Here is a 15,099-nt window from a genome sequence, read left to right on the forward strand (position 1 = left end):
TGGTATCTTCAACCATAATTAGTTGAGAATCGCTAGCGTCCACAGTCTGGCAATCGTTTGCCTTATCCCCACCCCATAAGGGACAAATACCATTCGAAGTTTTAAGTGCGAAAGTTAATCGATCTAAGTATATTTTATCCGTTATGAATATGAGAGAATATACTAACAATATTTTCTTTTAAAAGATATCATAACCTTTATTCTCATTTAAAACATATTGTCCTTTGCTTACAGAACTTACTGCCTAACTTACTTACAGATTCCGATCCAATAAACTACAAGTATAATTGTATACACAGGAACATATTATCACTAATTATCAATTTGTTCTCATTTAATACATGTTGTCCTTTGCTTACGGAAAATTACTGGCTAACTTACTTACAGATTACGATCCGATAAAGTACAAGTATAGTTGTATACACAAGTACATATTATCACTAATTATCAATTTGTTCTAATTTAACACATGTTGTCCTTTGCTTACGGAACTTACTGGCTAACTTACTTACAGATTCCGATCCAATAAAGTACAAGTATATTTGTATACACAAGTACATATTATCACTAATTATCAATTTGTTCTCATTTAACATATGTTGTCCTTTGCTTACGGAACTCACTGGCTAACTTACTTACAGATTACGATCCGATAAACTACAAGTGTATACACAGGTGCATATTATCATTAATTATTAATTAATTATCATTTAATTACCAATTCGTTCTCATTTAAAACATATTGTCCTTTGCTATTGGCTAACTTACTTACAGATTACGATTCGATAAAATACAAGTGTAGTTGTATACACAGTTGCATATTATCATTAATTATCTTAAAACAGAATCGCATTTAAACTATAAACGGGATTATTTTTCGTTACCTTGCACTTTAAAATAATCTAACATCAGATAAGTATCTAGCAAATTCAATCATTTTTTGTAACTAGCCATTGTTAAGAGAAACATAAAATTATTAAATATATATATATAGATTTAAAAATATTTGAAATTCATTTACAGCCATTTAAATTCATGACAATGCAGTTTTTTTTTAAATATATATATAAAAAAGAATTTATTTTATTCCGCTCAACTTTTCAATTAGGCTAGTTTGCGAACAATATTCTTTTAAGTTTAGTTTCAAGTGTTAAAATGTGGCTAACGGCATCGTTTGCAGCAGCATTAGTTAATATAGTTTTAAGTTATAGTTATCCAGATAACTTAACTAGTCTGTATCCAGACGATGCGAATAATCACAGTAAGTAAATTCATAATGTTTGAATAAATATATAGATGAACCATCTATATCACCCGATTAGTATTATTGGCATTATTATTCCTTGATTTTTAAGTTATTGTTATCTAAATATTTACGTTAGAGAGTAAAATTGGGTGCCTCTTCGGTTGATGACAAATTTCGTTCAGTTTTATTGGAAGCCAAGCACAGTAGTATGAATTAAAAACAAAAACCCGGGCAGAATTGAAAGCAGAAAATTAGGAAAAAATATTTTCTCTTGATCATAATTCTTTTTTGATATCAAAGAAAAATGTAATCACAAAGAAAAAATTTTGCAGTGATTTATTTCTACTTAAATAATAGGCTGAACTTACATTTTTTTTATTATCGTGATTTAAGGACAAAAGCAGCCGTTAACAATTTTGGAAAATTTTTACAACATAACTAATTTTTGACAATTTTTTTTTTTACCTTGCTAAAACATTGCCTTAAACAAAAGCAAATAAGCAAGTATTTGCCGCTCTTGGCGACCTGCTTGGTGCCCTTGTCAAAATTATCTTGTACAACATATAAACTTTAATGTTAACCAAGCATAGTTTTTAAACATTCTAAATTTTCAACCCCTCCTCCAATCCTAACACCTTAGTTAGTTTTAAACAATCTTAATCTTTTTACCATGCAGCTGTTACCCGCGGCTTTGCCTATGCGGAAGTATTTTGATTTCAATTTGAACTGTTTTCAAGAGATACACGCGAAATCATCAAAGTTTTTTATGTATAGTTTTAGTAATAATTTAAAGTCTGTCTGACGACCATTAAATTCCGCAAATCACCGAGTTCGGGACATTTCTGATCATAGAATGAAACTTATTTACAAATTCAGAAAAAGACAAATTAAGTAACATTTAAATCAATAAATCAAAATAGAAAAGCGCTTAAAGCAGCTAAATCCAAATTTGTTTTATTTTAATTTAAGAAGTCAGAAAAACAACTCCAGCATAAAAAGAAAAACATAAAAATTTAAAGATATGTGTGTTAGCAGCACAGCACTTCATCAGGGGACACACTGCCTAACACACAGGAGCTTTTCTGTTGTTAGTGTTGAAACCAAAAACTGCCCCGAAGCCCCATAATGGAAAGTCAAGTAAGAAAACGCAATTAGAAAAATTGAAGTGTAAATACAAAGATAAATAAATGACAAACAATCACAAAGTAAGTCTTAATAATGACTTTAAAGTACACAAAATAAGACCACAAATAAGAAAAATAAATAAAGATAAAGTTACAGTTAGAATAGCTACATCAGAATAACATATAAATTGCCAAATTATTAAGAAAACTTTGGAATAAATCAATTGCTGATCCCTTTTTTATTTTATTTATTTATTTATTCATTTATTTATTTCGTGAAAATCTGAAAAAATAAAACAGAAAAACATTCAATGAGTAAAAAATTTAAAAAAGGGGCTGCCATCTGGAGCATAAAATCCTAAATTTCACCGCATATGTTGGCATCAATAGCGGCCGAATTATTTGAAAGTCTTTCAAATATTTTGATTTAAAACATCATAATTACAGTAATTAAAAGGAAAATTATTATTCTGTAATGTAATCCTAAAATTTCGAATAGCTGAAAGAAAATATGTTCTATTATTACAAATAAATTTAAATCTAATAATTTGAACAATCAAAATATTTTTAAAAATCTTAAAGTAAAGGTTGGAATTAAAATGCGTTAAACTAATAACATTAAATTTGAAATCTCTTCTTTTATCGCATAATCCGATGAAAATTATTTGGTTATGAAATTTGATATCAAGATCTAAAAAATAAGCACAATTTCCATTTGAATTAGTTTTAATTAAATTTAGTTCCTTAGGATAAATATCCTTAATTAAATCAAAATCATTACAATCAAAAATAATTAAATCATCAATAAATCTAAATCCAATTAATAAATTATGTTGTAAAAATTTTTGTTCACAAAAATGCAAGAAAATATTAGCAAATGCATTTGAATATCTTGAATATGTCTGTAAAAACAAATACCATTAAAAAGATAATTTTCAAAAAAGTTTATATTACATACATTTATCCAGTTAGCCTCATTAATGTTCTTATTATTCAAATATTTATAAAAAATTTCTAAACAAATATTCCTTAAACTATAGTGTGGTATAGTCGTAAAAACATTTTCAAAATCACATGTAAGAACAGAATAATATTATTGTAATTCAAATATTTAACAACGTCTTGGTTGTTATTAATAATAAAATGCTTATCATTTGAAATAATCTTATTTAAAATAATATTTAAATAATTAAAAAATATTTTTTCCAAAAACGGAATTAAAACAGCCAGTACTGCAAGTTACAAATCTAAATTTATCCGGTGTTTTGCGGAATTTAATTGTAGGAAATAAATAAGAACAATTAATGATATTTATTTTTAAACCTATTTTCTTCCAATATCCGATTATCAATTTCTTCTTTAGAATTATTAATTTTGACAAAAGTATTATTGTTATCATATTCTTTACTCATTAAATGTCTAAAAAATGTTTTGCAAATAAAGCAAAAATTATTAGAATCTTTGTCAACAACACATATAATAAAATTATATTTTAATTCCTTAATGGATTAAATAATATCAGAATTCAAATAAGAACCAGAGTATTTTATATTATTGTTCAAAAATTTCATTTTAAAATCATTTAAAATACAAAATTTCCATTTACTAAATCCCTCTATAAGCCAATTAAATTTTCTTGAGCATTTTGCAATAAAACAATCTAAATTCTTACTGACTGAAGCAAGAATACTATTTAAGTGATATTTTTTCCTTGATCTAAACTTAGTCCCAAGTCCCATGAGAAATTTCAAATCTTTATTTCTGATTAGGTTAAGGTCACCTGTGAATATGTTCTTAAAATCATGATTAACAAAATCTTTAAAATGCTCTAGCTCAGATATACAAATATCCTCTAAATCATTTAAAGTTTTACAACAGATATTATAATTACAAATTTTCGTCTTACAATATCTAAAACAAACAGAAACTCCGATTTTATCTACAATTGGGAAACAATCAATAAGTTTATCAACAGTCATAGGTAGTAAACCTCTTTCAAAATTTTTATCAAGAAAATTAATAACACAAAATTCTTTTTTAAATTTTTAAAAAATCAAAATTGCTGACTTCAAGTTTAAATTTAATAAGATCTAATACTATGTATTTAAACTCAGGGGTAGGAAATTTTACAATTTTTAAATGTTCTTTAATCATTCATTTCAACACTAATTTTTTTTAACTAAAAAGAAGCTCCAAATCTTTTTAATGTAAAATTCATTGACATCCAATAAGCACAAAGTTTCAAAAAGAACCAGATAAAATTTATTTTTATCTTTACTTTTTCTTTTACTTCTGCATCTTCACAATTTACTTGAAAAATTATTATTAAAAGTGCTCAATTTATTATAAATGTGCACATTATTTAATCCAAGTTACCTTCTCCATTTAATTTACTATTTAGATTACAGGGGTTTAAAATTTTTAATTTACAGATAAAAATGTTTTTATAATCTTATCTTAAATTAAAATCATCAATATTTTTAAGTATAAAAATATTAATAGCTTTAAAAGAATGCTTTTGGAAATAAACAAATTCAATATCGTGTTTATGAAAGTTATTTATGACTGATCCATGATTATTAATTCGTTTATTTAACTCAGTACCTGCTTGCCGAATATATTTAAGTGAACACGTTTTACATTCTATAAAGGTAAGTAATATTTTTCTGTTTGCAAAAAATAAGTTGCTAGAAACTGGAATTTGGTGTGATATAAAGAAATCCGTAATTTTACTATTCATATAAATAAATTAGTCCTGAAAAGGAAAGATTCATAAATACATAATTAAATATTGGGAAACATAAAAAACTAGCCATTACAGGAACAGGAACAGAAACTCCATAAAATATCCATATCATTAATTAAATAAAATATTAAATGGAATTATATAATAAATTCCAAACGATTCAGGACATTTCAGTATAGTAGGCAGCAAAAGAATTTTACTTTATAACCGTCGTTGAACAGCCGACCCTAATTTGGGTTTACGACTACTAATGTTCAGCTCCGTAGCCTTGTAATTTTGAACCCAATCCAAAAGACAAGGGAACTCCTGGATCAAGTTTTGGGATAAATTTGCCTGCGTGGAGGACTTTTTGATGAAAGACAGACTACATGCAGAGGAAAACCACGAAAAACTCCCACGTTTAGCCTGGCTGACAAGGTACTCTAACTAATGATCCGTCTACCATTGAATATTATACATCAGCAATGTGGTCGGTGCGAAATGCGTATCGACCAGCCATTGCTGGGATTCGAACCCGGCTCAATTCATTGGGAAGGCGAACGCCCTCTCCCCTGAGCCACGACGGCTCAGCAGAAGTATTAAAATTATTTTAATTTCTGTCATGAGATAAGAGGGGAAAAAACTCATCCCAATGCTCCATTACGGGCTGCATTACTTCTTCATGTACCTCTAGAGCCATACCTTGAGAATCGTATTTTTATATATTATTGCTAGAAGAAATATGTTAAATGTACAGGAAAAGCCCGTCAGCTGGTGTGCCAGTATAAAACAGTTTATGTCCAGTCAACGTCCAAATTCGAACCTGGGTCACCTCACTTGGAAGCGAGTGCTCTGTCTCGTGAGCCACGCAGCTCTCTTTGATTATGAAGAAAAATCTTAAACCGTCTTTATCTTAAAAGTCTTACGTATGGAAATCGTATTTAAGGCAATCAATACGCTTAAAACTATATTTAACCATACCTTACAAAAATGTCTGGCAATTTAATTTACAGAGAAATAATATCTAAAGACAAATGATAATCAAGTAGAATATCAATTCAGCAATGAAGTTGAATCACAATTTAATTCATACGATATTCAAAACGGTACAATAATTCCTGAAAAGTACGAACCAGTATAGAAAATATTCGTAAAATAATATGAAAAAAGATAAATTTATCTTACCGCGAAACTGTACGGCAAAACTAAAATTCGGTTTGACATTTTTAATCCGTTATAATAAAAGAGAAAAATAGAATTTCGTAAAAAACAGTTTTAAACCGTTAAATATACGGAGAAAGTCTGTAAGAAAAATTAATTAAATAAAATAGGATTTTTTTTCAGCCCGAGAGTAAAGATTAAAAACAGGAAAAAAAAGTCTTTAAGCAATTTTTTTCTGTAAAAATTATGTTTATTTTATCTGTAAAGTTTACATTTATTTATTACAGAGCAATTTCTGTATAATTCACTTTTGAAAGTATAATATTTAAAAATAATAACTTATTGTTATAATTCTTTTCAAAACAAGAACATGTGCTTTGTCGAAAAGTAAACTGGCGTCTTTCTAATGACCCGTTTTTCCCTCAGTGAATTTCACGACAAAATGTTTTGGTGATTTGGGATGTTTCTATACCGGTCCTCCCTGGTATCATCCCCTGTACAGGCCCATTACAGTACCACCACAAGAGCTACATACGGAGTTTCTGTTGCATACACGTTCCAATAAAGACAAGCCGTACCATCTGAAACCAACACCAGAATCACTGTCTAACTCTCCTTACGAAGAGAATTCAACTTTAAAAGTATTCATTCATGGATATGCAGAAAATACAACTGTGTTCACGGTAAGAACATTCTGAAAATTTGATTTGCTCGAAATTGATCTGTGTATTCAATATTGCTCTATGTTTAAAGTTCTCTATGTATAGTTGTGTGAAACGTCCATAGGGCTGTGAAGAAATGTTGAAATAGCTAATGGAAAAATTTAATCAAGGGTATAAGACACCATAATTTTATGGCAAAAATTCGCTGTATAAAAAACATTTCGTATAATGTCCTAATGTGGTTTTATCTATAGTAAAATTTTACATTACACTTTTTTCATATGTGCATTTGAAAAACTTACCAAACGCGTATGGTAATCGTTTGCCATACGTTAATGACAAAATTTTTCCATAGGAGTGTCCTATGGTAATTTTTAGATTCTCTATTTTAAGATTCACGAGATATGGTGAAATACGCAAAATGTAAAATTAACATTAAGAGGTCCCCTAACATTAAGACATCCCCTAACATTAAGGGGTTAACTTTGGACCGCGCTCCTTTTCAAATTATTGGGACCATACTTTGAGAGTTATAAATCTAAATCCATTGAAAAAAAGGCATCTTTATTCAGAGAAAGTATAGTTTTGTTTCTAATTTCGTATTTTAAAATATCGTCTGAACTAATTAGCATGTTTTAGGTAAAAAAAAACTCCTGAACCATTAAGATTGAACGTGAAAATCCGATTATTAGATCAAAAGTTATTCAGGGTGATTAGTTTTTTTAAGCACTGTACACAGTTCTCATACTACATGGAATTAATTGGAAGAACATAATATACAGAATAATGATGGGGGTAATTTTGTTATGACATCATGACATTTAAATACAACTTAGAAAATATTTTGCTGAATTTTGGCTTAATAGAGTTTAGATACGACAGCAAAATGCTAAAGCCTCGTACCTTTAGAATTCCGTTTTAGTTTCAGGGGTTATCGAGAGAATTCATTCATCATATATTCTCCGGATGCAAACTTTTTCAAGCCGAAACTAAATTCTTTGAAAGAGCAAGATTACTACGAAACATATTAAATGAGTGTCTAACTCACATAATGTTTTCAGGAACGTTTCAAACTTTAAGAACATCAGAATGGTCTGTCACTTCTATTTACTTCTAACTATATATTATTTCTTCATTTCTTTTTGTTTCTGTATTTTTTTTTTAATATTTTTTCCATCCCTTGCCATTGGAAATAGAATAAAAAGGTATAAAAGTAGCATAGTCATTCATACTCTTAACTCACAAACAACACTGACATCGTCTGTAGCGACTGCTTAAAGTAGTAAAAACTTCAAAGGACACAATAACTGTCTTCCCTCTATAGTGTATAGTTTGTCTATAATAAGAACTCCTTCCGCCACCAAGTCTAAAGCCGTCATCTGTTATGGAAAACAAGAAATAGCCCATTTCAAAGAAAGGAGCTTCTTTCTCCCCTGATTCCTCCTCTCTCGCCGACTCCAGCCAAAACCTGTCTTGAATATTAACCCAACACCCCAGAAAAATGGTGAAGGTGGTTCTTTCCACAGACAGATTATAAAAAGCCTTTAATTCATCTTTTTTCTTCCCACCAGGGAATAGTAAAAGAGTTCCTGAAGTACTCCTCCTTCAACCTAATCCTTGTTGACTGGTCACGTGATAACAAACCACCTTTACATCAAGCAGTTGCCAACGCCAGATTGGTCGGAGCGTATACAGCTAAACTTCTTCATTTCATAATGGTTTAGTATAAATTAAACATCTTCCATACTTTTAACTTTTCACATTTAAATGTATTTATTTCGCAAAGATTTCTAATTGGGAAAAGAATTTGTAAAAGAACAACTAAGTAATATTTTGGAAATCATTCTCACATTTCCGTGTGGTTGAAAGCATAGAGCGATAATTAATTCAGTTTAGTCTTCAAATAGTAATGTGTTTTCCCAATGAAACTATAAAAAAATATGCTATGTAATCCACATTTTTTTGTGTCTATTCTTATAAAGTCGATTTTCTTAAGGATTTAATGGAATTATAAGTTCTAGTAATATGTAATTTTTGATGATTTATAATAACGTTATAATATATAATAATAATATAATAATATACAATATTATAATATAAAATAATAATCCATTACTATACGATATTATAATATATAATAATAATATAATAATATACAATATTATAGTATAAAATAATAATATACAATATTATAATATATAATAATATAATACAATCATAATAATATTTCATTCTAATGTAATATTTTATATGCTGCATCAAAAGCAAAAAGTCAAAATTAAACTTTAATTTTATATTATGAAACACGTTATCTTTATAAATAGATATTAATTTTTATATAATGTTTTGTTTAATGCAAGAACCTTATTTCTTACGAAAGCATAGCATTGTTAACAGTTTTATTTTATTATTCTTTTTAAATCGTAATGAGAATTTTTTCAAAGGAAGTGCTCCTTTGAAATGATAAAGAAAACAAAAGGCATTATAAACTAAGTCTGGAACGTTTGCGAAAAAAGAAGAAAATATTGTTGATAAACTATTGTAAGTGAGACACACGTTTACGTATATACAGGGCATATATATTACCCTCGTTCCGGAAGGGGGGGGGGACGGTCTATTGAACAGATCCAGCATTTTTTATTCGAATTCAGTAATATCCGCTAGATATGACGCGCAACCAATTAGAATTATATTTATTACAGATAATTTAAGCATAGCAACAAGAAAGATTATGTAAGTATTAGACAAACTGCTGTAAAATACAAATTAACACGTTCGTTGCCAGATCACGCAATATCGCGTAATTAAATTCGTGCCCAGAATTTGTGCCAATAAAACAGATTAAGTGATAGTAAGATGCATCTTATCATCTCACTATTTTTGCAGAAAATATGTTTTCTCCTGACAATTAGATATACAAAAACACGACAACATAATGTTGCTTTGTCCTTATATTATGTTGCTTTGTCCTTACATAATGCCCTTATATTATGTTGCTTTGTCCTTACATAATGTCCTTATATTACTGCTCCAATAAATTATCAAAAATTAACCCTAACCTATCCCCATCTATTCTATACATCAAAGACGATAAAATATTTACATTTTTCATCCTCTTTCCCATTCATTGTTCATTCATCTCTTCCCAACTAATAAAATGACTTTCGATTTGGATTTGCAATTTATAAAATAATTCAATTTATAGAAACATTTATATTTTGATACGAAGTTTCCTAGGGGGAAAAAACAATCATTAAAAATTGTTAAGACTTGCCCTTGGCTGAGAATTTTGAAATTTGGCTAATAATTTTGATAATTGGCTAATTTACTGGATTAATAATTGGAAGTCCTTAGCGTGGGGCATTGTATAAGGAATGCAAAAACTCTTAAGATACTTGTTCTTCTTACTCAACTAGTTCTTTTAGTCAAGTTCATCCATTTTTATTCGTAGTCTCAAACTGGATTGAAAGCAGAAGACATTCATGTCATTGGACACAGCGTCGGAGGTCAACTTGTTGGTTTTGTTGGTGAAAGAGTTCACAACTTGGGCAGAATCACAGGTATGTAATTAAAAGTTGCATCGGAAGAATTTTCTGGTTACAGAGCCAATTCGATGCTTTTTTTTCCGAGTCCCACAGTGAAGTCACTGTTCCCAGTAGAACACCAAAGCAAAGAATATAGAAAAGAGAAAAGTCCAGCTCTTTAAATATGTAACTAATTCGGAGAACTGCTTGGTGCTGCATGCTATACCAAGAAAACAACTTACAGAGTGAGCAACAGACTCAGATTCAACAGAGCATCATATGTACTAAGATCCAGGGCATGCGCATAAGTGTCAAAAGATGCGTCATCTGTGGACCGGTTGTTGGGCAAACTCTAAATGTATGATTAGGTGCACTGCTTCCCGCCAACGGCCTTTTATTCCTTCTTTTTATGTCAAAATGTGTTAGCAGATTTGATCAACATGGATGATATAAATGGTTTCGCAAAGGAATATATTTATTAACAGTACAGCACAGTTTATAAATAGAGTAAAAATGTAGAGCTGACCAACAATGCATGGTGTTTCCGACAATAGGGAGCGCTGCAAGCTGTATACCGCTTATACTTCCTGGTTACTGTTTCCGGTGTATTTCAAAGCCGGTGTAGGCTCACAACGTGATCATTGTGTTTTAAGATTCTTGCAAACGTGGTATTTGATTACTTATTTATTAATTCACAATGAATTCGAAGTGGCTCTTGTTGTGTCATATAATAGTAGTGTTAAGTAGTAGTAACATGTCGTTTGATCAATAATAAATATGTAAACCTAACATATGAAAAAAAAATCGTCATAAAACACTTCCCACCTTGTGAATGATGTATGCCAACTTTCAAATTTAAACCTGAATTTTAATGTATAAACTTGATCTTGCTCCTCGAACAATATGCTAACACTAACGTAAGATGGTGCACAGCTTGCAACACGAACAAACAGTAATAAACAAACGGAAAGAGGCCAAATCAAGACTGCCAAAAAAGCAAGTGATTCAAAATCTAGCAACCATGTCACCTTTTTTAACAATATATTTCTAAATAACTAAAACAAATTTTCACTTCAAACTCGCCAGAATTACATAATAACATTAATATCTTATGAAATACGGCAGATTTGAGCTCAGAAATTATCTAATTTATTTCTTTTATTGAAAAAAAAATTATCCGTTTGAAAATATCGCCTCGCAGAATAACATGTAGTAAGCTGCTGCAAACTTCCTAGCCGGAACTAGAGCAGGCATACAGCTCGAGATTGTTATTGTTTACATTTATACTGAAAACACCATCCATAAATAGAAAGAAATTCTTTTCTTCTTCTCCCTAATACCAGTAGTGGGGGAGAGGAGAGAAGGTTTGAAACCTGTTTCAAGAACTTCAGCTGCTGTGCCCCTAAATGTTGTTTTTTCCTTTACACGCAAGGACCACGCCAAACCTTGGGGGACAGGTTTGCATTATGTCTACGAAAGCTAGTCTTCTTCCCATATGTTTATTCCTTGACCAAAGTCAAGCATCACTGGTAGCGGTCAGTGAGCGGATGATCACCTCTTTGATCAGCTTGCATTGGGACCGAGGGTGTCCGGTATGGGTCCTTAAGTTGTTCTACCGTAAAGTACTTTACTTCGCTCTCAGGTTGTTCGGCTGGGGAGTCATCCCTTCCTTAGAGGATCAAAATTGTGATTGCCATGTTTTCGGATCATCCTCAGGGATGCTTCATAGACCGCCACTAATAACCCACCATGCAGCTCTAAATACAATGAAAATAAAGTACTAGTGCTATTTTTTTTTCGATATGATAAGTTCTTATACTTTTCAACTAGAGTGCCTAAATTGGAAGTAAAATAATAAGATGATTTCTAACCAATTTCCATTGAGGTTTTTTTTCTTCTTTTTCTTTTTGACAAAACATAGCTACTACACATATGTTTAAACCTTGTCATCATTTTTCAAAGAATCGAATTTGAATGAATGTTTTTAGGGCGAAAAAAAGATCATTGGTTGGTTATTATCATAAAAGATACTTTTTTTTGTGCGTAAATTAAAATAATTTCGATAGAGCTAGTATTTTTTTATTTTCTGTATTCATGAACAAAATGATTCCCCGTGCACCACTGAAAAAGTACAACACGAGGCTTACAGACGTAAGTATGGTTGCAGACAATGTAGGATATTTAAACAGAAGTACATACTAAGAGGGCATGTAAAATTTAGAAAAGAAAAATAATAATAATAATTAAAAAAAGCATTTACAAAAAGGATGAGAAAAAAGAAAAATTAAAATAGTACACAAAACAAAGTGATTTATAAATTTGCATTCAAAACTGAATCAATGAATTTGCAGAAAAGTTTGAAGATGATTCTGCTTCCCATAAAAGTGCGAAGAGGGGGAGGAAAGTTAATATTGAGCGACTTTAAGGCAATTATTAAGTTTTTTCTATTTTTCTCAAAATGTGAGCATTTTACAATAAAATGCTCAACGTCTTGTGTACCTCCAATATTGCAATCACATAGATCACTGGAACTTAAGCCAAATCTTTTCAAATATGTCTTGAAGTTGCCGTGTCCTGTGAGAAATTGCGTCACATGAAAGTGGCAGAAAAAAGTTTGGTTTTTAAGTCTTTGATTAACAGATGGAAAGAAGAGTTTAGTCAGTGAAGCATTTGTAAAAGCTTAATATTGTTCATTCCTCACAGTTTGAACTTTATGCCTGGCTGCAAGTCTAAAAAAAGATTTTGGGTGACTTACATCACAAATGTAATCAAGATTAGTCGCTTGTTTCGCCAGAAAGTCAGCTAGTACAAATATGAAATTTATTGCCAGTTTGATAAGTGGTTGTACATTTTTAGTAGATTTCATTGAAACACTTTTATAAAATTTGACAATTCCATACTTTTTTATGAAACTTCATGTAAGCTCATAAACTTTTATAATATTTGATAAGTGTTTGTATATTTTTATTAGATTTCATTGAAAATTTTTTAAAAATTTGATAAGTTCTTACACCTTTATATAATTTGATGATTACATATTTTTAATGATATTTCATAAGTTCATAAACTTTTATAACATTTGATAAGTGTTTGTACATTTCTATTAGATTTCATTGAAATACTTTTATAAAATTTGATATTTCATTAAACGGTTCATGGTCTTATTTTTTCATGAAACTTGATAAGTTCATAAACTTTTATAATAATTAATGAGTGCTTATATATATTTTTTAATAAAATTTCATGTGTTTTTACACTGTTGCATAATTTCATAAGTTCTACACCATTATAAAATTTTCAATGCTTTTACAATTTGATTATTTCTTACAGTTTTATGAAAGTTGATAGTTTCATACCATTTAATAAAATTTGATAAGCTTATACGCTTTTCGAAAATTTGATACGTTTCCTAACTTTAAGAATATTTATAAGTTCTTAACTTTTATAAAGTTTAATAAGCTATTTATTTATTGTATTTATACAATTTTATAAAGTTTGAATAAGTACTTGAATATAATTTAGTAAGTTCGCACATTTTTCTTTTAAAAAAAATTGATAAATTCAAACACTTTCATATTTTACTGAAGTTTGATAAGTTCATACCCTTTATTAAAATTTGACAAACTCTTACACTTTTATAAAAATTGATAATTTCGAGCACATACATAAAATTTTGTAACTCGTTTTAATTTATTTTTTAGCCTTGGATCCAGGAGGTCCATACTTTGACAATGCACCCAATGAAGTCTGTTTAGATAGGAGTGATGCTATCTTTGTTGATGTTTTACAGACGAACTCTGGATATAGTGCTTATACTGGTAAGAACCATACCCTCAGATCATACTCTGCAGACATTCATAGGCTGCAGATATGCTCCAACCGAGTTCCGAGACCGAATTCTTAAATCTTCCTAAAAGGGTTCTCTTTTTCAATCCAACCATAAATTCCTCCAATTGAATATAGGGTTAAATGACACAGGTGCTGGAATCAGCTATATTACGCAAAACCTAAGGACGGGATAGCCAAATTGGGAAGACGTTGGCTCCATGCCCAAAAGGCCGTGAGTTCGAACCCCACCGGCAGAAGTAGTAAATGGTGACTGATGCACGTTACATCACAAATTCCTCCATGTTCCCAAAACAAATCATACCTCAGGGGGTACTGAATTGGAGATTTTTATTTCATAACCGTCGTTGAACAGCCGTCACATATTGTTCAACACAGTAGCCTTGTAATTTTAAACCTAAACCAGAAGACAAGGGAACTCTTGGATTAAGTATTGGGAGAAATTGGCCTTCGTAGAGAAAAGCGGGTTAGTTCCATCAAAAAAATCCTCCGCGAGGGCAAATTTGTCCCAATACTTGATCTAGGAGTTCCCTTGTCTTCTGAATTGGGTTCATAATTACAAGGCTACTGGTTTGAACATTAGTATTCGTAAACCCAAAAAATTGAGTCGACTATTCAACGACGGTTATTAAAAAAATCATTTAAAGCTTGGAAAGAGAAGCCGAATACAGATTTGAAAACAGTGACGTGAAAAAACTCAAAATACGTTGAGATATTTCACACAACAGAAAACAAATAAACGTATTGGGAGATAAAGTATTGGGAGAAATTTGCCTTCGTGCAGGACATTGAGGAGAAAATGCAAACAAAT

General features: G+C 30.1%; 1 protein-coding gene across 3 annotated transcripts in view; it reads left to right on the top strand.

Moving 5' to 3' along the window:
- The window catches only part of LOC122270449 (pancreatic lipase-related protein 2), a 100,873-nt gene that overhangs the window by 42,663 nt on the left and 43,111 nt on the right, over positions 1-15,099 (top strand). The window contains exons 1-5 of one of the 3 annotated variants that reach the window (XM_043047800.3): positions 1,095-1,261; positions 6,683-6,939; positions 8,490-8,636; positions 10,370-10,478; positions 14,144-14,260. In XM_043047800.3, the coding sequence (XP_042903734.2) occupies positions 1,156-1,261; positions 6,683-6,939; positions 8,490-8,636; positions 10,370-10,478; positions 14,144-14,260 (736 nt within the window). In that variant the 5' untranslated portion in view covers positions 1,095-1,155. Of the gene's footprint in view, positions 1-1,094; positions 1,262-6,682; positions 6,940-8,489; positions 8,637-10,369; positions 10,479-14,143; positions 14,261-15,099 lie in introns of those variants that run through there. The other 2 variants (XM_087152383.1, XM_087152385.1) reach the window with 2 other exon arrangements.

This window comes from Parasteatoda tepidariorum, chromosome 9 (assembly GCF_982258835.1).
Source record: "Parasteatoda tepidariorum strain Cologne lab strain chromosome 9, Ptep-v5.0, whole genome shotgun sequence".
NCBI classification, from domain to species: Eukaryota; Metazoa; Arthropoda; class Arachnida; order Araneae; family Theridiidae; genus Parasteatoda; species Parasteatoda tepidariorum.